Consider the following 23,071-nt stretch of genomic DNA (forward strand, 5'->3'; position numbering starts at 1 on the left):
GATCCAACCTGAGGATTTGGAGAACACTGGACTAAAATACAGTCGAAGAGGATATATTACTGCAGAACAAGTGCTCATAGTAGCAGTGTAACTAAATTTAACATTAGTATATATGAGTTTGAATGTAGGAGTATTTTTTGTTTTACATTGTTCTTTCTGTACTTTTGCTTAAGTAAGGAGTGTGCACATCTCTGACTATGTTTTAAGTTCATGGAAATGTGATAAAACGTCAATCATTATTACACTTTTCCACAGTCCTCCTCATGGGGGCAGTGTTGCACCACATAGCTCATCTGAGTCTCTCACTGAGGAAAACAGCATTAGTGCTGAAAAGCTTTTGTTGTACATGTTGCTTGATATGTGTGTGTGTGTGTGTGTGTGTGTGTGTGTGCGTGTGTGTGTGTGTGTGTGTGCGTCCCTCCCCAGGCTCCTTCCATGGACGTGAAAAATATGTGGGTGTCGGAGATTCGGAAAGTTCTTACAGGCCAGCTGGAGGCATGCAGAGGTACACACACACACACACACACACACACGTATGTGACATCATACAAACATAGCATGGACACGGAAACACTGGATTTCTCATCATTGGTTGCTGTTGTTGTCATTTTAATGTATCCTCACAGTACTACAGCGTATCTCATGCGAGCATTCCGCTTTATTATTCTTATTCACATACTGTTTGATTTCTGATTCCATCTTAGTGGCTCTGTCATCATTTCCTCCTGCAACAACTCAGTTTCTTCCCGTTATCAGGAAGATTTTCGAGTTAACAGCAGTATCTATCAGCACATCTAGGAGTCATCTTTGGCTGGAGATAGGCTTGTCACTCTTGGACTGACTGCCAAGTCGTGGAAACATCCTCTTTCTAATACTTGGAACTGCAGACTGAAGGAAAAAAAAAAGTAATTTACAAATACAATCACAGTCTGTTTAGCTGACACAAATGCATCACAATAATTCCGACATATAACAATACTCAAACAGAACAATGTGACTCTCATGTAATTTAACTCCTGAGTTTAAGTCATTCTGATTAAAAATCATCTTTTTTTTCACTCTGGTACATCTCCTGCATCCAGATCACTGATGCACACACACACACAGGAAGTGATGCATTAATAGATTTGTTCTCCTTGTAACTTTTATGAGCAGTGACCTTTAAGAAGTACTGCAGAACAAAAAAAAACAACATCACCGATGAACAGCATGTACAGTACAGCTGACTCTGTCACTTAGAAATTACATTTAGGTGGTAATAATTTATTTCCCTATTAATAATACTGCAGTCACAATGAGTGCGTGCTGTTTTGCACCACTGGCTATTTTGGCACAAAACGAATGAAATACTTCTAACTGATACATTCAGTATGAACTTTTTGATTGCAGACTGCAGTCCATCACTTGGTCTGTATGTTTGGGCGAAGATTTTCAATCAGAAAATAATGCATCACAATCTCCGCCAATCATATGAAACGGTCTACACTTCCTGACACCTAAGCAGTGGTGGTGTCCTTGTTTCCAAGTGTTGCGAACGTTGTGTGGATAAATAAATGAAAACAGATCGCGTTGTACCTGAGACGGTTGAGAAAAGTTTCATTTGTCGTCTTTGGTGAAACCAGGCCGACGATTCAGGCCCAGACAAAACAACCAATTTGAAAACATGATTTCAGCCACAGGCTTGATATTTTACAGATTAAAGAATCCATCAGTGATGAAAAGAGAAAAGTAATAATGTTATTAATAGTTGCAGCTCTGGTGTAAAGATGAAGCATGAAAACGGAATGCGCTGACATACACTCCCCCCTCCCCCCGTGTGTTCCTGCCTCTCTCGGCCCTCTCTGTACCAGTGAGCATCAGTTGTCCACAGTTCCACTCTGTGGTCCTGACTGACAGGAAAACCACCCTGTGTGAGCCACACACACTGCCTATCTGACAACCCGTCTAGGAGTGTGTGTGTACCTGTGTGTGTGTGTGTGTGTGGGTGTGTGTGTGTGCAGAGTAATAACACAGCAGCCCTGTCATGAAGCCTGGAGAGCAGAGGCTGTAGTAGACTCTGACGGCCCATTGTATGTGTGTGTGTGTGTGTGTGTGTGTGTGTGTGTGTGTGTGAAGGACTGAAAGAGAGAATGAAATTGGTCTGGGAAAAGGAGAGGGAGGAGATTGAAAGTGATGGGGAGCGAAGAGAAGAGATTTTCAGGATGGAGACGGACGCAGCACGGAGGGAACCAAGGGAGGGCTTGAAGGGATGAACATGAAAGGAAGGAGGGCAGGTGTGAAGAGGAAGATGAGGAAGAAGTGCAGTCATTTCAGCTCGGAGAAGGAGAAAGGGAAAGAGAGAGTGAGATGGATTATAAGAGATGATTGTGAGAAATGCTTCAAGGAAAATGTCTGTTTATTAGCTGGGCCTTGTGATGAAAGGTTTTTCTGGAACTTTTCAGCCACATCTCACTGTCTTTCTCTCTTTGTTTCTTTCTATTGTTGAATTGCTGGGTCAAATGTAAAAAAAAAAAAGTTACTCATCTCCATGACAACTGCCTTTGAGATTTTAAAAGTTTGTCCTTGATCTATTTCCATAGTCAAGAATGAACTTTCAGTTTTATTTTTGCAGTCAATCTCCATCAGTAATAATACTATTGTTCTCACCAAATTAACCTGCTGAGATCTGCTGTGTAGCATTACAAAGAAGTGAGGCAGAGGTCAGAGAAGGAAGCCTGTGAATGGGATGTTATCAGATCAATACTTGAACAAATCTGAGTGGTCGCAGTGCTAACAACTACTCAGGTGTCCATGTCTTCCTGATAGTTAAGTCTGCAGGGACAGGACCAAAAAGTGTGTGTCGTATTCACGATTAACTAAGAATTGCTTCTTTGTGAATTCATGTTTGTGGCCATAAAGAGAGAAATACTAAGTGCGCACACATGGCAGTGAGCAAATGTACAAGAAACTCGACTTCATTTGGAAGTCACGAGCAAACAGACAGCTAAGTTAACACGCGACATTCAGAGATTAAACTGTGACAGCTCGTCTCGTACTGAGGTGGTAAGGTATTTTTATTTATGTCATTTTGATGAACCAGACCTCACTGCCACATATGTATCTGACCTCAGGACTAGCCTCCTTGAGCCTCTGAACTAATACTAACTAAAGATGGAACTAACTAATGGAAATGATTAAAGAACAACACCAAGAATCCTACCTACGCTCCATGTTCGCTGCCTCCAGACTGTCTGCACTGCTCGATTCAGAGATCTCGAGGCTGCATGGGGGGAAAAAAAAGACATGACACAGCCTGAGAGCATGAGAACATGCCACAAAATATTCAGCAGTTTTCTGTTCACCAGCTTACAAACTTATGAAGCGCCTTCTTTGCAGAGCAATAGGAAAATTAGACAAGATGAGATCTTATTGGTTTATTGATCTCTTCTAGAGGAGATTGGCCCTCGGGGCAGAATAATTGAAATGATACAGCAATAAAATGGAAAAGAAAATATGATGTAAACACAAAAATACAGTTGTACAAAAAAATTCTATGAGGCATTACTTATTTAGTCCACTAATTCATGTGCTAAGTAGGCTGTGTAAGTTAAACGTAGGGATTGCTTACATGTATGGATTTATTCTAATTTCTCAAATAATAGCCTGGAGGCATGAAGGAGGCGTGGAATTACCTGTACTCTATTTCACATGATTAATTCAGAATAATGTGCACATTCCACAGCACTAAGTCCGTCAGAACAAAAATGGTGCTGTCATACTAACCACTGTGCTGCTCTGTTTTTGCACTGATGGAATAAGTGCTGTGGAAATGTACATTATGCTTACACATTAAATCCTGAATTTGTCCGTGCAGCGTGCAGGTGATGTGGAATGTGCATTAACAGGAAATGAATCTGAGCAGATCAGAAGAAATAAAGAACTGTTTTCACACTGATTTGTTTGGTAATTCCAAGGCCAGTTTCTCTCTGCGGTTAAATAAAGGCACTGGGCATGCAGTTTTGATAGTTTACTTACAGTGCCCGGAAAAAGCATGCCAAGGTCCTCACCTCGCCCGCCACCCGGCTGACGGCGCACCCGACCCCTATGCCTCTCCCTGCGGGTGATGGCCCTATGTTGTTTTTTTGGGCTGGGCCAGGTCCCGTGGGCTAAGGCCTGACCATCAGGCGCTGGCCAGCAAACTACCCTCTCGGCTCTGGCTACAGAAGGAGGCTCCGCGAGAGGTCCTGCAACTTTTCGTGTTCCGTCTCATAACTCTAATTTGCCGGAGGGACTCCATAGCCCATCTAGCCTGGGAACGCCTCGGGATCCCCCAGAAGGAACGAGAATGCGTTGCTGGGGAGAAGGACGTCTGGAGTGCCCTGCTAAACCTGCTGCCACTGCAATCCGAACCGAAATAAGTGGAAGTGAATGGATGGACAGTTTACTTGCTGTACATTTTTTCTGTTTACATGAGGGGATCCAAAACTTTTTGGTGTGTGACCCCTAAAATCAAAGGAGTGTCTATCTGCTGCTGCCTGTCACAGATTGTTTGCAAGTTGTCAACATTTTTCCTTCTCAGATGAATTGATTTGGATCATTTTTAGAGGCCTGAGGAGGTAAAATTATTCAGTACTTCTCATGAAAAAAGAAAATATCCCGTTAATCATCTCACGACCCCTGAGAGTTGTCTTGCATCTCCTTTGGAGGTGATCCAACTCCCTGGTTGGTTTTGTAGATTCAGAATTTTTTTTTTAAAAAAAGAAGTGGGAAGTGAAGAAAGCAGTGAAATGTGAGTTAAATGTGTACACGTAAGCTCGGATGCACTGATTTGAAAAGAACGGCGAGCCTTTGCCTGCAGCTGTGCACGCCGAGTCTCCTCACTTCGACTCCTTGCTGCTGCTCTCTGCTAACGTTCTCCTCTCACACCTCAATGGGACCAGCCTTTATGAATAAAACATTGCTAGATCCATGATGAAAAAACATATCCCTTTTGCTGAGTACAATATTTGGAGCATGTGGAATAGCTCTGTGCTGAGTCTGCATTTCTGCGACAGGTTCATTGGTTGCTTGGAACAGGAGGTGACAAGCCAGATCATTCACAGAGCTTGGTATTTCACTTATGTGAGCTATGCGTTTGGCCGAGGCTGCGGCTCACTGTCTGCAGTTATTTTACTAGATCCTTCTCTAGAGGTTTCTTGTCACACAGCAGAATCCCACTGAAGGCCAGATTTGTTAACGCTGCATTTATGAAGCTTCTTGTTTAGATATGGGTTGATATCTAAAGCTGTATCCTGGTGACTTCAGTGTCGATGTTTCTTTCTTTCTTTCTTTATAGCACCACAAAGTGATTTCTATCAGGCCAATAAAAGCAGCCCACAGAGTTGACGCAGCAGTTCTGGTGGATTTTAAGCATGGAGATAACTCTGAAAGAGTCAGAGGAGCTTTTTGGTATAAAAGATGTCATCGTTTAACACCGCTCTGGAGGTCAGACACTCCACCTGAAACCAGAACCTTCCATTTCACAGCTAATCAGAAAACCAGCGGGGTTAGATCGTTTCACATCCCGTCCTGTACTATTTGTTCTCTTCTATGATTTAATATCTTGACCTTTTTAATGAGGACTCGCCTTGTACTATTGTCGCCACTAGCTACCATCCTGTCCTATATCCTTTCTGTCCCGACCAGACACCAATATAAGGGCACAGAGGACTACAAACAGGACGCAGTAGCCACCTCAAGGCCCCCATGACACACTTAGACACACTGCACGGGACAGGACAAAAAAAAAAAAAGTGCCCTTGAACAGGGTACTGTCCTCACTAGAAAAACAACAGCGTTCAAACACTGAAGATGACCTGAGTTCATGTTTTACTGTAGAGTAACTTGGACGCGTCAGTTCAGGAGATTTTTTTCTAGATAGAGGGCATCAAACTATTCTGAATATATTAGAGACAGGTGTCATGTTTGGCAAGGTTATAAATTATTTAAGAAAGGAATCTGAGAACGATGTAGGTTCTTGGCATACTTGGTCACATGGAGAAAATTCAGCTACTTTATAATATTGTCACTAGGAGTTGATTGTAAACTGAAAAGAGTTAGAGACCATGACACAGGCTAGAGATGTGGGGAAGACTGTAGTCAGGTGACAAATTAAAGGAAACACCTGGATACATGAGTGGAGAAACATAACAATGCATATCCATCCATAAAATCATTGAATGCTATGAAGCGAAGATCTCAAACCAACTGAACACCCGTGGACCAAATTCTGGACCAACCTGTTAGACAGTGCTCTCTATCACCCCCATTAAAGATCTTTTGGAAGAATGGTGTGCATCCCTCCAGTAGAGATCCAGAGACGTATAGACAGTAGAGATCCAGAGCACTGAAGCTGTTCTCACAACTCGTGGTGGCTTATAAAGACACTTTGTGTTGGTTTTTCCTTTCATTTGTCACATCTGTCTATACAATTGTTCCCGCTGTTAGGGAAGCGGCTTTGTGTATGATTCACTGTCACTGCAGATTTAGTTTATGTTGATTTATATTCATTCTGGAGAGAAGATGTTATAGTCTGGTTAGGCAGTGAATGGTATGTAACACAGTTATGTGATGGTTTTGTGCATCTGCCAAAAATGTCACGTAAAAACGACAACAAAGGAGCAGAAGCAGAACTACTGTAATGTTTCAACCCTCCTGCATATCTATGTACACACAGTGAACACCTGTGACACCAGAGCCTGCAGTTCACGTGTAATCTCAATGTTGATTCTTTTAACTGCATCCATGATCTTTTCCCAACGTTAACTAAACAGTTTTATATGTTTGCTCATATACTAAATCATTTCAGTAACAGTCATGTGAATCATTGTGAAAAGCACGCTGTCAAAATGTGAAAAACCATTACAGTAAAAATATGCCATGAAATATAATATGTTTATTGTATACAGTAAAAGACAGTCACTTCAAAACCTTTATACATATGGCATTTTAAGATAATTTATACAGAATAAAGTATTTCATATTAGAAAAAAGACGGTAAAATACTGTAAGATTTCATGAAATCACCTTTATTTATACGGCATTCATACGATATTTTCATATAAGTTGTATGGCAAAACAATGTTAGATGTGGACTAAAATCCAACCTTAAATGTAAAATCAACAGTACTAACATCATTTTACCGTAATATTAGGGAAAAGCTATACCGTATTTATTATGGTAAAACTGCCTCTTTTTTTTAACTGTAAAGGTTTTTGTGCAATACAGTGTTGTCATTTAAATAGTAAAACATAATGTCTCTCTTGTGTTTACAGAAGCCAGCCAGCTCAACATCTTCGGGGCCCCCATGAGGTGAGCAACAACAACAATCCACAAAGTGAATCTTTTCAGCACAATAACTAAAAGTTCTAAACTGCCATGATGGAGATTTTGCACATTTCATTGGTTCACACTAGTTCTACCTGTGTCTCTAATCCAATAGGAACGTCCGTAAGATGGCACTGAGACAATCGGATTCATCAAGTCCAGAGTCTGGCTTCAGGAGGAGCAACCCCAGCCCTAACATGAGGCAGAAGAGAGGTGAGAGGTCACTTGTTACCTGAGAACAGACTCCAGCCAACATAAACTTAATTTTTTTCTCTCATCGCCGTCTGGAGTCCCAAACTGCAGATGGGAGATGAAGTGAAGCACATGCTGTCACACACACACACACACACACACACACACACACACACACACACACACACACACACACTCTAAAAGCCACTTATCAACCTTTGCACACGCAGTCAGGCCAAAAGCATGCAGGGATGCGGGGCAGTACACACACACACACACACACACACACACACACACGCATAGTTGGGGATAAGATAACAGGTACGATTTCACGCTTGTGAGAAAGCCCTCGGTGTTACTTTCCAGTGAATATCAACAGTCTATCAGCGTTTGTGTTGACCAGAGCCGTGTGTGTGTGTATGTATGTGTGTGTGTGTGTGTGTGGTGAATCTAAGACTAAGTCAAGCTGACACGAGGGCTCCGCAACATCATCGTCATCTCCAAGAAACCACTTCGTCTCCTTTCCTTTTTCCCTTTCTTTCATCACTCCTTCCTCCCTCTCTGCGTCTCTTTATCTATCACTTCCTTGTTTAACACCTTCTTTAGCCCAACTTCCTCCCTTCATGCCTTCTCGTGTCTTTTTAGGTTCCTTCAATCAATTCAAACTCTACTTTTAATTATGTAGCGAGAATCCTGTGTTTTTACCAAACTGTGAACTGTGTTGTTACAGACTCTAGACATTCTTACCTTAAATTTACACCACAGTTAAGACATTGGAGGCAAGCGTGCATCTGGTTAATCTACACAGACTCCAGCATCCTTTCCCCTGAGGTCTTGTGTAAGGAATCAGCAGCCGGTGTCAGCCTCAGTGTTTTTTACCAGGGTGACTAATGTCAGAAATACCATCACGACCACCCGTCTGTTCAGTTGACAAGACAGTTATGAGCTGACTGTGTGAGAAATAGACAGGAAGCAAACATTTTGGTGTTTTTACTTTCACAGAGCTCCAGGCGGCCACAGTGAAACCGGAAAAGCTCGATCGATCATTATAGATCAAGTCCACAACCGTACAGAGACAGTGCAGGGCTAAGCTGCAATTTTATGTCTTCATTGGAAAGTGACAGTGTAGTGAGGGGATGACAGGTCTTTTAAACTGTCTTCAGATTGAACCACTCCTAAGGGGGAGTCGGTTTCTGTGCCTTATATGAATCCTGAACAGGGATATAGTTGCCTTAACTTCAACCTGTTCACAACTGGTTAAACCGATCTTTAAGGTCAGACATTCCAGATCTCTCCAGATCATTTTAAAAAGTTCCAGTAGTTCAACAACATTATAAAAATGTCATGAGTTCTTGGTGAGTTCTTGGAGTGGACCCAAATGCAGACGAGGGTGTAAAAAAATTATAAAAACAGTCTGATATTTGCTGACTGGCTGGAGAAAGTCACATGATTCTGCTCCTTTCAGAGGCGTGGGGCACCATTTTAAAAGTCTATGGAAGTGACCATATATAGTTCCACATCCACCCGATAAAGGGTTAATAATTTACTAGGCAGGGGGGAAAACACACAAAAGACCTAAAGGCAGCTGATAGTCCAGGCAAAAATACAAACAGTTCAAAAGTCCAAGATGAACCAGTCCAACGAAAGTCCAATAAACACAATCCAGGGTGCAAATCAGGGTGCAACTGAATTTTTTTTTTTAAATGTGGGAAAACACAAAGACAGGAAGTAGAAACACAAGACACAGAGGAGGGAGGATTACAAAATAAAACAGGAAACTCAGAACAACAAATTAAAAACCTTGACACATAAGTGTCAAACTAATTTAAAACGTTTCACATCAGCCTCAACAGACAGACTTAATTCACCATGTATTATGGTTGGATATAAGCGAAAAATATTAGTGTAAAAAAAGTATTTCTAGTGTAATTTTAATGTAAGATATATGATTTTATAGTTTATTTACATCACTGTCGAGGCAGAATATTTGTTAATATGATGTAGTATACAGTATATAATGAAAGGTATACACACAAACTTCTTCTCAAATGTTATTGATAATGACAGAGATATATTGATATCATGTTAATAACACACATATGATGATACTGTGTAAATAGTCCAGAGCCTTTTCAGTTCACTTGCATTTCTTTCTGTTCAGTTCAGTCAGAGTTGATTTGTCAGGAGAAGCACGTTCTATGAGACAGATGTCTAAGACGTGTTAGAACACTGATGGTGTGGATTGTCCTTCAGCTTTCAGCCTTATTTTTAGTTGAAAAGAAGCTCTGAGTAGCTGGAAGTTCTCTTTTACTTAGTGTCACACACACACACACACACATTTCTCTTCCAATCCCCACAGCTAGTACGAAGCCAAAGGTTAGGGACAGTTGACAGCGGCTGTTGTTTTTGGTGTCACCCCTCAAAATGGGTGTCTGGCCACTCTTATAAAAACCAACTGTCCAAACCCATACCTGTCTCCTCGCATCCATTCACACCTTCTCCTCTTTCCTCTCCCTCTCTCCTCTGTCATCTCTCCTGACACTTTTTCCCCCCTCTCTCTGTTCTCTTTATCTCTAATGCACCCACTGAACTCCTTTTTTAATATTCTATTCATCCTTCACTTTCTCTTTCCTTTCTAAAAAAATGATTCCACACCATCTCCTCTCCTTTCCTTCTCTCCACTCTGCCTCCTCGCTGTTTGTTTTCTCTCGATGATGCATTATTGGTCCAAAATTACCTCGCCGAGCAGACAGAAGCACTTTTTATTTCCATCTCAGCGCTGATCAGCTGCTTCCCGCCTGATGATTAACACACAGACACACACGTTTGTGCAAAAGGTGTTAATTTCCCACTGGTTGGAAGAGCGGAATCTTTCATTTGCACCCGATCACCTGACGTTTAACTGTGAGCAGCATTTTGGCACATTAGCACAACTAAGTGCCGAATTATTTCCTGTGACAGCTATCACTGTATCGCTCTGTGTTACTTTCTTTTACTTTACTTTATAATGCTAAAGAAAGAAAGAGACTTGAAAATGTCATAACTCTCAGGCAAGTTTTGGAGTTTAGAGGATCAACTTTTTTTTCTATGATCTCTAGAATGATTTCTGGATGTTTATTCATGGTCATAGTGCTGATAAAGTGTTAATCACACTAAATCAAAGAGCACATTTAAATTGTCTGCAGAGATGTTAGAAGTAGGGGTGTAGTTGGCTTTGCTGCACCAAACCGGCATATCTTACAGTAAGGCAGGTGTAGCAAGTGGTGTCAACCATCATCACCTCCCCCCGCCCCTACAAGTGGATCCATCCATAGTGTCAGAGGTCAACAGAAAAAGCAGAGTCAAAAATATGAATGAACTGACCGTAAACTGCAAACACCTTTTGTTGGCTGCCGTTGTGATTATTGGGTTACAATAAATATTAAAGTCTCACAAAGACATACCTTTGGCCATTAGCACAGACATGAAGTTATGTGTATTTGTACATTTGATCCAAAGTAAAGTAGCTGTAGATGTACATGAACCGGGTTATACAAACAATTATTTGTGGACATTCACTTTTTGGCACTCAAAAGGAAATGAGTGACTAAGATGATGCAAAAATTCACCATAAAGGCACGTTCTCGTACATGTCCCAATATTTTCAGCCCTGCCATCTCAGAAAAAAAAGTTCAGACTTTGACACAAATTATTTGAACTGGGTCCTAAGTCAGTTGCCCTTATCAGGTGTGTGCCACAGCCACTGCTGCTGCTTACTGTTGTCTGTATGGTAAGTGGGTCAAATGGTTGGGCTGGACTAGAATAAATAACTGTAACCCTTTTGTAAGGAAAATTAATCGTACATGCACATGAAGGAGTGTCAGCCCCTTTGTCCAAGGACCAGACAGATATAACCTGCACATCATGCAAACAGTGAACCAGGCTGACAGACTCAGTGATCTCCCACAGTGAGGTCACTGTGCCCTTCAGCCCTGAGAGACAGAGAGACAGACAGACAGAGAGACAGAGAGACAGAGAGCAGAAATAGAAGAGTCACTTTGATGTAAAGATCAGAGCAGTGTAAGGCTGAGAGTATTTTACAGTGGCTGCATAATGAGGAACTTTTTCATTGATGAGCAGGACGTTTCAATGGATGACTCATTTGTGTTAGTGTCTCTCTTCTGCGCTGCTGATTTTTTTCTTGCTGACAGGCCGTACTTTTGCTTCCATTCATATATATGTTCTTACTATCTACTTTTTTTTTCTTTCACCAGAACTCTGGTTCATTCTCTCTTTCTCGTCCCACAATTGGGCATTATTGAGCAGCTCCACTCGAGACGTTCAGGGATGACTGGCTTTACTCAAGGGCATTTCAGCTACATTTGTTAAGCAAAGGTGAAGTTGTTCACATTACTTCATTTCAGACGGATCCAGGGTCTGTTATGTGGTTGTGCTAATACTGTAGTATTTACATGTGACCTGGGCCTAGACAGAAAGACAGAAAGAAATGTTGTGCAATCATAAGCTGTTCTCTGCAGTAAGCGAGACGGCATGCTGTGTTTCTCAAGTTGTACCTTCCTCCTACGCGCACATTCGGGTGGGTTTGGTTTTGAAGGATTTATACGAGCAAGGAGTTTTTATTATAACATCATGTTATATCATCATCTTGCGTTTGAATCTACTGATGGAGAAATTCAAGCTTCAGTGAAACATCCACAGAAGTAGTGACTTTGTTTACATTGTGATCATCAATATCAAAACTTAATGTTCGTCAAATATGTGTTAAACACACAAGCACACAAGTAAAAACATTGAACTCTTCTTCTTCTTCTTCTTCTTCTTCTTTGACTTCTTCTTCTTTGACTTCTTCTTCTTCTTCCCCTGCTGTACTAACTCCTGCTTCCTTGCTTTCCCACTCAGTTGATGCTTCAGCCAGCCATTCGGCTGCTAACGCTAGGAAACGCTTCACGTTGCAGGGACTTTCAAACAGGAGGTCTCTTCCAGCAGGTAACAACATCCAGTGCTCGCTTGTGCCACCTTCATCAAGCTCATTATCATCATTAGCAAACCCTCGTCCTCATCGTCTGGTCTTGCACTGCTCGTCCTGTTGTTGTCTTCATTGTCGCCCTGAACAGGAGTGGCAGCAGCAGCAGCATCTGCCTTGCTTCAGTCCTTTCCAGTTCAGTCCTCCACTCTCCAGCTTCTTTTTTGTCCCTCTAATGTTATATAAATTTTTGTGTCAGTATCGTCGGGCAAATCTCTCCGTGTGCCTGCGGTGTCTTGGCATAATAAAGGCCACGTCTCCTCTCTGCTCTCCTTTTTATCTGCTCATGTCGGTATCGTCTGCATCTGGCTGCCCTACAACGACGAAACTGTGATTTAGGACAGAGACATCGGGTACTGTTGAGGAGACAGACAGCACTGACAGCACAGGGAGACTGCAGGAGATAGACATATGGATCAAAAGAGATAGAATCTCCCTCTAGAGTCTTGGCAGTGGTGACACCACGGCAAGGCTAAGTTCGGTGGTGCAGCACTGCGCTAAATGTCACCCTCTAATATTCAAGGCCTCTTGACATTTGGAAGCATATTAACATTTTTGCAGGAGGACGGGCATTGATTCCGGCTTCTGCTTTCTATGTCAAAGCAGTTCAGCCAGTCTGAAAGCCACACGTGGTCCTAATGAGACTGATAAGTGAGTAATTGAGGAAGTGGTGGGGGGTTGTGAAGTAATAGAGTCAGTTCACCAGTCAAGCAAACCTCCAGCAATCAAACAACCTCATGAGGGAAGAAAGTGAAAATGAAATTAGTTTTTATAGTATTTTATAACCTACTTCCAGCTATAAAGAAATCAAAGTAGAATTACTATAAATTCTCAAACAGGAGCTTTTATTTACCTTAACTGCAGAGAGAACTGGGCCTTCATTGGAATCAGACAGGCCTTTATTACTGATATTTTGGTGAGAATCTGTGTTAAGCTACTGTCAATGAAAAATACTGGTTGGTTTTTAAATATGAAACATCTGCAAAATGGGTATCTCCTAACACCAAGTGACCGACCTGCAAAGACAACAATCAAAGTTCAGTATTTGCACTGTAAAAGTGAGTATGCCATTACTGATTGAATCAGTGTGAATGTACAGGAGGTAGACTACATGGACATTGTTACCTTTTACAGTTGCAGTAGGAAGAACCTTCTCAGAGAGTGCTCAGAGTCCATCCAGCACATTTTTTGATGAACTGGAACCGAGTGTGACCTTATCAGTCAACATTAGTATTGGACCTCACTGATGCTCTTGTACCTGAATGGAAGCAAATCCCTGCAGCCAGGTCCCAAAATCTGGTGAAACCAGAAGAGTGGAGGCTGTCAGAACTTGCAATAAATTCATAATGCTGTCATCTGTTGGTGTAGTTGTGCCTTGGCAGTCAATAACCAGGACATGCAGAACAGCAAAAAACCAACAAAGCAGAACACCCAGTACTTGCTTGTTGCTGTAACTTCATCCTTAATTTCAAGTATTAACTCAATCCTTGTAAAAATAAAAAATAAATAAAAAAGTTATACTTGGTACTTGTACGCTCAATACAATAACCACTTAAACACCGGCAGTCATGCACTGCCTTGTGCAATGAATGTGCTGTCTCCTGTATGAGATGGAAATCAATGCACAGTCGATGACAGGTGTCCTCCTGCTGAATAGACTCACCATTAACAGGAGTGCTCTCTGCAGCTCCCTGTGCTTCACTGCTGTGTATGTCCACTCAATAAGCCCGACGTGTTAGATCACTGAAGAGAGGACTGAAATTGAGACCGCTCTGTCTGCTCCATTCACTGACACTCACTCCATCGCTTGGCTGTTTTTCTCCAGTGACGCAACATCCCAACTGAGCAGTGGGAAGGAGGTGGAGTTCAACCTGTAGATGGTTACCATCAGTCATTTACGTTGAAGTCACTGTGTGTGCATGTCAATGGATGGAAAACGACCTTTGAAATAACTGAAAGCTGTTCCACAGTTGTGTTCCATCCATCGTGTTTAATTAGACATCAATGCTGAAACGTCACTTTTGTCCAATTAATGATGGCTGACAGGTATTTATGTGAAGTTTGGCATTTCAATTTCAGTCTTTGACTCGTCCTTTTAAAGGTCAACGTGCCATTGGGACTTGTTTAGATTGACAGGCTGTTTTAAGTGTAAGTGCATAGTTCAAGCACATGGGCAGACAGACATGTTGATCTTGTGCTGAAGTTGTGACAAATGTAATAGGTGTCATTTTATAATGCAACGTTACAGCTAAAAATAACACTATAGGTCAGTTTGAAAAAAAAGGTTTTCTTATATATTCCTTGTAGGATCGAGGTTTTGAAACATCTTTCTCCGAGGTTCTTGCTGCTACCTCAATACAATAGAAGTGGATGGAATTTCCTTTGTGCTTGTGAGCATCAGAACTGAACCGCAGTGCAATGGAAAGAAGTGGCTTGGTCTAATGAATCATGTTTTCTTTTACATCACATGGATGGCTAAGTGCTTAACTGGGGAACACCAGGATGCACTATGGGAAGAAGGCAAGCCAGCAGAGGAAATGTGATGCTTTTGACAACATTCTGCCAGAAAACCTTGCGTCCTGTCATTCATGTGCATGTTACTTTGACACATACCACCTACCTAAAGAATGTTGCAGACCATTGTCACCCTTTTACGGAAACGGTATTCCCATTTGGCAGTGACCTCTTTGAGCAAACGGTTCAGGAATGGTTTGAGGAACACAAATTCAAAGTGTTGACTTAGCCTCCAAATTCCTCAGATATCAATCCAGTCAAGCATCTGTGGGATGTGCTGGACAAACAAGTCCAATCCACTGACAGGACTTGAAGGATCTGCTGCTAACGTCTTGGTCACAGATACCACAGCACGCCTTCAGAGGTCTAGTGGAGTCCATGCCTCGATGGGTCAGGGCTGTTTTGGTGGGAAAAGGGGGAACTACACAATATAAGGCAGGTGGCCATGTGTGCGTACAATGTATTGACTGATCGGTGTGTGTTAACAGAAACAATGTTCGAAAACCTGTCCAGAAAAGGAAATCCATTCACCTCCATTGTATTGTACGGTTGAATTTATTGTTTATTGCTTTTTATCTGGATGATTTGATTCTTTAATGTTCTTCAAGTATCATCTTTATAAATATGTATGAAGGTTAAAAGCCTTGTGTTTTGACATGAAGATGGGTGTCAAGAATGTTAAACCAGTAATATTTTCCCTTCTTTATTGCGCTGTAACCTTGTTTTTTCTTTGTTTTGCATTCCATGTAACGCCTCCTCTTCTCTGTCCATCCTCCTCTGCTCTTTCACTTCTTCTCCCTTCCCCTCCTTTTACTCGCTCGCTCTGTCACTTCTTCCCGGCCTCCTCCACCTCCTCCTTCCTGACCCGGCTATAGAGCCAGCTGCTAAGGAGACACAGGTCACCCGCCGCTTCTCTCTTACCTCCTCTCTCGCCTCATCCTCCTCCTCCTCTTCCTTCGCCACGAGACGCACAAAAGGTACCTGATTAGCTGTCCAAGCTGCTCCTGCCTCTAACTATTCCTATATTATCTTGCTCTTTTACGCTCTGTCTCTCTCTGTTCTGTTCACACTCAGAGCTCTGACACAGTCACACACATGGCAAACACACACCGTTCACAGAAGAAGCCTAATTATACCACGGCTCTTTCAGTGTTGAATGAAAAGGTCAATAAATTAAAAATTATAATGTAAAGAAAGGGCAATATAAACAAAAAAGCCTTGATGTTATTTTATAGACCAACTGGAATTACATTTGCATATGTTGTACCTGCTACATCACATACATCTGTGTTCAAAATCTGCTTTCAAAAGGAACATTTGGTTGAAGGATTTTTTTTGTATGTTTTTCTGTGTATTATTTCGCACATTTAACTACACATACATAGATTCACCATCTCAGGGTGGCATCTCAGGGTTCATCAAAGTTACTGCAATGATCTATACAGGCCTGTATTTATTGTGCATACTGTGCATCATAGTAATGAAATGTGAGTATATACATACAGAAGAAAGAAGCAAAACCATGACAAACCAAGGTTGTGAAATACACTAGTCACTAGGAGAGGTTGTGAGATGTGATTGAATCATTTATGACAGATCCAAAATGCAGTTTTCACTAATATACACAGAATAATCAAGCTAGAATCAAATCAGTTCCATGGCATTTTACTATGTATTTTGGGGAAAATAACATAATCTTTTAAATATTTTAAGATTGTTCAATCTTGTGTCTCGTAGAAACATAAAACTTTAAAGGATTTATTGGCATCTAGCGGTGTAGTTGCAGATTGCAAAGCCTTATTTAGAGCCTGTGTTTGGTTCTGGGCTGTCTGATACATGATGGTTCCACATGATGGACATGGAAGAGGACTTGCAGCATCGGTAGATATTCTTAGTTTTATCTATATATATATTTTATATTCATGGTTCTTTGGTATTTTGAGGTATAAACATGTTAACAGCATACTTCTTTAAAACATGAGAAAAGTGCGCTTGTACCTGATTATCGTATTTCAACAAACTCTTTGAAATTTCATACATTCTCAGGTCAGTGGTCGCAAAACACATTCAACTCAAATTGAATGTGTATGCGTGTGCATGTATAGAGTGGGGGCAAAAAAAGCTATTTTCTTATTACCTTCTCCCCATTTGCTGCTCTCTTGAAATTTATGAGATGCAGAGAGAAAGTCAAGCCTATGCTGAAAATGAAAACAATGTTAAAGGGGAAAAAAAGCTGCAAATGAGTAGACATACATATTCTTTTTAAAAAGTGACGGTAAGGAAATAATAATTTTGATAAGCTGACATTTGGAATGTAGGGTGACATTCAAAATGGCAGTAGAAGTGCAATTTACTGCGAGAATATAGATGAGACGTTCATTTTCAACCAGGCGGAGGCAGGAGAGGAATTAAAAACACCTGAAGAGAGTTATTGAAGTTGAAGTTGAACTATTTCCACGCAGTCTGTCCTCAGCTTTTATTCTATTTCTTTTTCCCTGAAAACAGTTGAGAGTGTTTCTGTAATGTAGGACCAATGAAAGCACTGTGGGAGCTTGGTAGAATGTGGCTGCAGCTTTTTAGCCTGTGATTTTAATTCTCAGCCACCAAAAAATATTATACTGCATTACCATGGAAACATACAAACAGCAGCACTGTATGTCACAATGTAAGTTTATACATGTCTGTGTCGAGCAGATTTACTATAGGTGGCTGTCATATTATTATTAGTAGTAGTAGTCTACATCTACTACTAGTAGATGGAAATGTATCTTTTTGCAGGTTTGCCTAACATTTCTAATGCTAATAAAATATTATCTTTACCAAGACACTTTGAGCATATCACAGTAGGAAAAACAGGTGTATTATTAATAATATCTATGCTTATTTTACCATGGTAGTCAAAAAAAAAGTTTGATGGGACAAGTAGCAAGTGACTAATTTATCTGACTCAATACATCGGGACATGTCCACATATTCATACAATATGACTTGAAAAGATGCTGTTGAGCCAGTTTGAAGTTCACACCATCACACTCAGTGAGCTTTAAAAATGTGTTTGTTTATTTTTGTCCTCGCAAAGAAGAAAAAAGAGTTCAACTTTCATGTATGCCAAATTCTTACAGTATGAATATCCAGCAATTGCTTTATTTACAGCGTGTGAGAAATTATTAGCACCTTTACATTTTCTACTTTATTTTGCTACAGTAAGACTATATGAAGCAGTCTACATCATGAGTTACATATTATATTTATTAAAACAATGCAATTAATGGGAATATGGAGAGAATAGTCAGAATTTGTGATGTGACTCTCATGATGGTCAATAATTAAAGGAGCAGTAGGGGGCAGCATTTCATCTCCTTCTACCCTCATTTGGATAACACTGTTCAAAATTGTTTATAGTTAGATGTGTGTAATAAAACTTGCAATATATTCAATAAAAGAACTTACAAAACATAGTTCTTCTTCTACACATCAGTAATCTCCAGATCAGAACAGAGTCTTCACCTCGTGGTAGTGTGCACTTATGGCTGTCTGTCGACTAGCAGCTGCTCTGTCCCTCCACCCTACTGGTTTCTTTATTTTCTATTTCTTCATCCTCATGTTCGACTGAGGACAGATTGGATATTACAGTTACTCACTGCTGCCTCTTGGGGCACAAGTAGTATTACATATACAAGAAAGAACGGGCCCAAGTAGGTTGGATACGATGCTAATATCTGTAGATATACGTATGAAGCACCACACTGACATTAACATTAATGAACTATAAATATGGCCATATCTTATATATTGTTCATTCAAGCTACAGAGATGAACAGTCAGTCAAATGCAAAAAACACTTGAAAGACGTTGAATATAATTCTTCAGCTTACTCTCAACAACTCAACAACTATGTCTATGGCAAAAAGTCTTTACTTTAACAGATGGAAGCTCAGCTCATGTCAAAAAGGGACTTAAAGATTGTGTTTCAGGGATCTCTTTTTGTGTGCTGTGTGCTTTTAAAATGTTAGTGTCTAATCCGAAGCCTCTGGTTGGTTATTTTCCCCCGGCCAGGTCCCCTCTCTGCTAGCATAAAGAGCAAGAGACATGAGATAAAGAGTGATCCCACTCCATTTGGTTATGAAGGTACATGACCATGCCAATATATCTATGTAATGTACAAACTCTGAGCATGCTGTGCCTTACAATGTATTGTTGTAACAATGTGTGATGTTGTGCGGTGTGTGTGTGTTTATGTGTGCACGTACATGTGTGTTTGTTAACTTTCTGTGTTTCCGTTTCTTGCCTGCTGTGTTGACTTGCGTTATGTGTGTTATTTGTGATGTTTGTGACATTTCAAAATGCATGACCATCGAATGAAGAGAATTAGGTGAAACATTGTGTTGTAGTTTTTGTGTGGTGAGGTTTGTTGGTTTTTAGATCACTGGTTTGATTTCTGCATGAGTGGAGCTGCACTGCTCCCTTCACTTGAAAGATTGTCCGTCAGGACGTTCACGTTTTAATATTGTGGAGCGGCAGTGGTCTTGAAAATGGTAGATGGTATAAAGCTTTTGGATTCCCTCCAGATACTTTGCGCGGTGCTATGGCTGCAGTCAAGAAACGTCAGAGCATGGCTAGCAGCACTGCTCCTGCTGCTGGTGGCATCTCAGCTGTCCCTAGATCCACCTCCCAACCAGGTAACCACAGAGGAAGACTCATCTCCTATAGTCATTTGTGTGGCTGTTTTTTGGTGGAATTGATTTCAGTTTTCCGTGTTGATAAGTTGGTGAGCAATTGAGTTTGTTTTGGTCAATTATTTGGTGTTGGTCTTTTGTTTCATATTATTATTTTTCCCTGATTTTACGGTCCATAACCTCATTGTCTTTCTGCAGCAAACTTGACTTTTATCCCCCAATTGGTCATAGAAAACTCAGCTGGAACTCAACCTCTGGTTCCATCACCTTTTACCAGCCTCTTCCATCAAAGTGTATACATACTTTATGTTCTTATACTTGGATAAAAAAAAATAGGTCGTTTGTCAGTTTTGTCCAAAGTGATCCAACTGACTGTTAAATAAGGTTGGAGAAAGATTGTGGTCATCTTGGTTAAAAGACAGCTGTTGGTATGAGATGGGATTCAAACTGCAATTTCAGACACTATCAACCAGTGGTGGCTGGTTGTATTTTTCTGGGTTGGTCTACAGGCACTGATGGCTTCTGCTTACACATTAACAAAGTGGCTTGGTGCAGTGAGCTTCAATTCAGCGTCAAAGATGGCTACATTTATTCAACAACTAAATCAGCAAACACACCCCACCCATCAGCTCACCTTGGCTACTTCTACTTAATCTAACTTGTGTTTCTCACTGAGCAGTAGAATCTTCAAGATAATCTAAGACTTGGGTAAAAAAATATTCTTAAACATTTAAATTCAAAATCTTTGTTACTCAGCCAACCAGGCATGAGTCCAATTGTGATTGTAGGACACCGTCTCCTAAACCCTACACCCACTATAGATTAAGCTAGATTCAGGACAAAGTAAACTTCACACTTACTCCCACCATTGATTCAGATGACCATGAGAGGTTGCGCTGTTGTATTTGTCTTCTGTTCCAAGCAAAAAGTTTGTTTCAGTAACCAGCAAGTCGTCAATGGAGATTTAAGCTCAGATAGAACTTTACTTTTGACATGGACTCTTCTTTCAAATTCTAATCTGAAAATTCTGCAGGACCATATCCCTGTTGCACAATTAGCAGTTTTTCAGCTTGTTCAGAGTCACTCTGTGTAATAAGCTTAGCTGGAAGTTTAATTATTGCACAATGACTCGTCAAGCTTTTATGATAATGTAAGACAAATTACTTAACTACACGGCAACATTACTTCCCTGTCAGCGAAGCACCATCACCTGCCAAGTGGAATAATAACGCCCACCTTTGTTTATGAGTAAATGTTGTTGTTAAAAATGTGTATTGATTTTTTTGGTCAGGCTGGGGCCAGCGGCGTCTCCCTTCCATGGACACCGATGACTTCGAGACGATCCCGTCCAGTGCAGAGGAATCCTCCAACTCTTCAGAAGAGGAAGGCAACAATAAAAATGTAGGTTACATATATATAATTTCATTCAGAATTCAAATGAGATAGTAGCACTCAACATTGTCAAACATTCGTCCTTGTCAAAAATGTAACTCGACCTCTCTTCCCATTCTGGCCCTGCTGGGTCCGGTCAGCTTTCACCATTAATCATCACATTCTATGATCACTCACCGTCCCTCGACATCTCTCCATTCATCCCTCGTTTCCTCTCCACTCATCCTTCACTTTCTCCTGTTTTCTACTAAATCCCCTTCTGATCCGGCTGAAAGAGAGCCCCTCTGCTGCTTAATTATTTTCCTTGGACATGTGTCTCATTAGCTGCGGGAACCAATGACTTGACATTTAAGAAATGAGGGGGGAGAGACGAAAGATGGGAAGGGTTATAGCTGCACAGGTCTGCTGGGTACGGCAGTCTTTCCATCCATTATGATCTGTGTGATTTACAGTACGGCACCACACATGGATCACACACACACTGAGCCTATCAGTGGCGCCCACGTGCATGCATTCTTTCGAGGAATTGACATTTTTGTATCGGGTGACAGATGGCAAATTAAATTATTTGTTTTTATCAACATGGGGGAAAAACTGTGAATGTCTCCTGTGGATGTTACTTACAGACAACAAAAAATAATAAGGAAGATATCCAACTCTCTGTGGTGTCTTAAATCCTCATATTTAACTACATCTACAATCATCAAAGGCAGGTTGCAAAATCCAGAATCCCTTAAAGCTGCACTGGTCAATATTTTTAGATTCATCCGTACAGTACAATCAAAAAAAGAGAATGAATATTGTACTTGTGTTATTGACTGAACTCAAATATGTGTGTTCAGCCCCCCAAAAACATAATTACTACAGCTATAATGAAGTTGTAAGGTTCAAGGTTTAACATTTAAGGAGGTGTGGGGCAGTCGGTAGCATAGTGGTTAGCGTGGCCGCCCCGTGTGTAGAGGCTACAGTCCTCGCCACAGCCGGCCCCGGTTCGAATCCTGCATCGGACAGCCCTTTGCTGCGTGTCATTCCCCCTCTCTCTGCCCACTGCTTCTATCTTCAGCTGTCCTATCATTTAAAAAAAAAAAAGGCATAAAGGCTTAAAAAAATAATAATTAAGGAGGTGTATAGGCAGAAATGAATATAATAAGCATAACTATGTTTTCATGTGTTCATATTAACCTAAAAATAAGAATCATCATGTTTTTATTTGCTTCGAATGAACCGCCACATTTCTACAAATGCAGAATGGGTTTGGCAAATGATATTCAGTTGGTTGCAATCTGCAACTTCACCATGAAAGGGTCACACAATTTTACATACTGCCCCTTTAAAAAGCAACAGGTTTGATTGGTAACCTGTTGCTTACAACCTGAACATGAAATTAGCAGCAGAAAATATAAAATGACAGCAGATCTGACACTCTGTTTTCACATCTTACTCTAGTTACTTCCTCCAGACACTGGAGGTCCTGATTCTGAACTATTCTGTACATTGCTAAGATGGAAATATGACAGATACTGTATGTCAAAACTCTAACCCAGATCCAAAATGGAACTGTCTAAATGAGTTTGACTCACATCTTTCTGCAGGGTGATACCGGTTGCTTTCAGGTGCAGATGACCTATCAGTCTCACGAAGCGCGAGACCTCTCTCTGGAGTCAGGCGACCTGGTCCAGTTCCTGGAGGAAGCGGAGAACGGACACTGGTGAGTTCCTGTTGGAAGCCATTCATCTTGTTCCTGCTTGTTTCTCTGGTTTAGTTGCAGCTTCCCCTGGTTTAGCTCTATATTTGATGTCTCTGGATAAGTGGGTCCCCATCTGCCAGTTCAAACACTTCTTGTCCCTAAATAAAGGTGCGAGAACATGAACTCGCCACTTTGAACAAGGATCTCACAAATAAGGCAAAAATACACGGGCTGACATCACG

General features: G+C 41.0%; 1 protein-coding gene across 4 annotated transcripts in view; it reads left to right on the forward strand.

Annotated features, from left to right (window-relative positions):
• Positions 1 to 23,071, forward strand: part of mcf2l2 (MCF.2 cell line derived transforming sequence-like 2) — a 122,334-nt gene that overhangs the window by 84,387 nt on the left and 14,876 nt on the right. For 3 of the 4 annotated variants that reach the window (XM_019276759.2, XM_019276758.2, XM_019276760.2), the window contains 9 exons: positions 427 to 505; positions 7,294 to 7,330; positions 7,461 to 7,558; positions 12,437 to 12,523; positions 15,950 to 16,051; positions 19,131 to 19,202; positions 19,643 to 19,753; positions 21,042 to 21,151; positions 22,735 to 22,850. In XM_019276759.2, the coding sequence (XP_019132304.1) occupies positions 427 to 505; positions 7,294 to 7,330; positions 7,461 to 7,558; positions 12,437 to 12,523; positions 15,950 to 16,051; positions 19,131 to 19,202; positions 19,643 to 19,753; positions 21,042 to 21,151; positions 22,735 to 22,850 (812 nt within the window). The remainder of the gene's footprint in view (positions 1 to 426; positions 506 to 7,293; positions 7,331 to 7,460; positions 7,559 to 12,436; positions 12,524 to 15,949; positions 16,052 to 19,130; positions 19,203 to 19,642; positions 19,754 to 21,041; positions 21,152 to 22,734; positions 22,851 to 23,071) is intronic. The other variant, XM_019276761.2, reaches the window with a different exon arrangement.

This window comes from Larimichthys crocea, chromosome XVII, assembly GCF_000972845.2.
Source record: "Larimichthys crocea isolate SSNF chromosome XVII, L_crocea_2.0, whole genome shotgun sequence".
Taxonomy (NCBI): Eukaryota; Metazoa; Chordata; class Actinopteri; family Sciaenidae; genus Larimichthys; species Larimichthys crocea.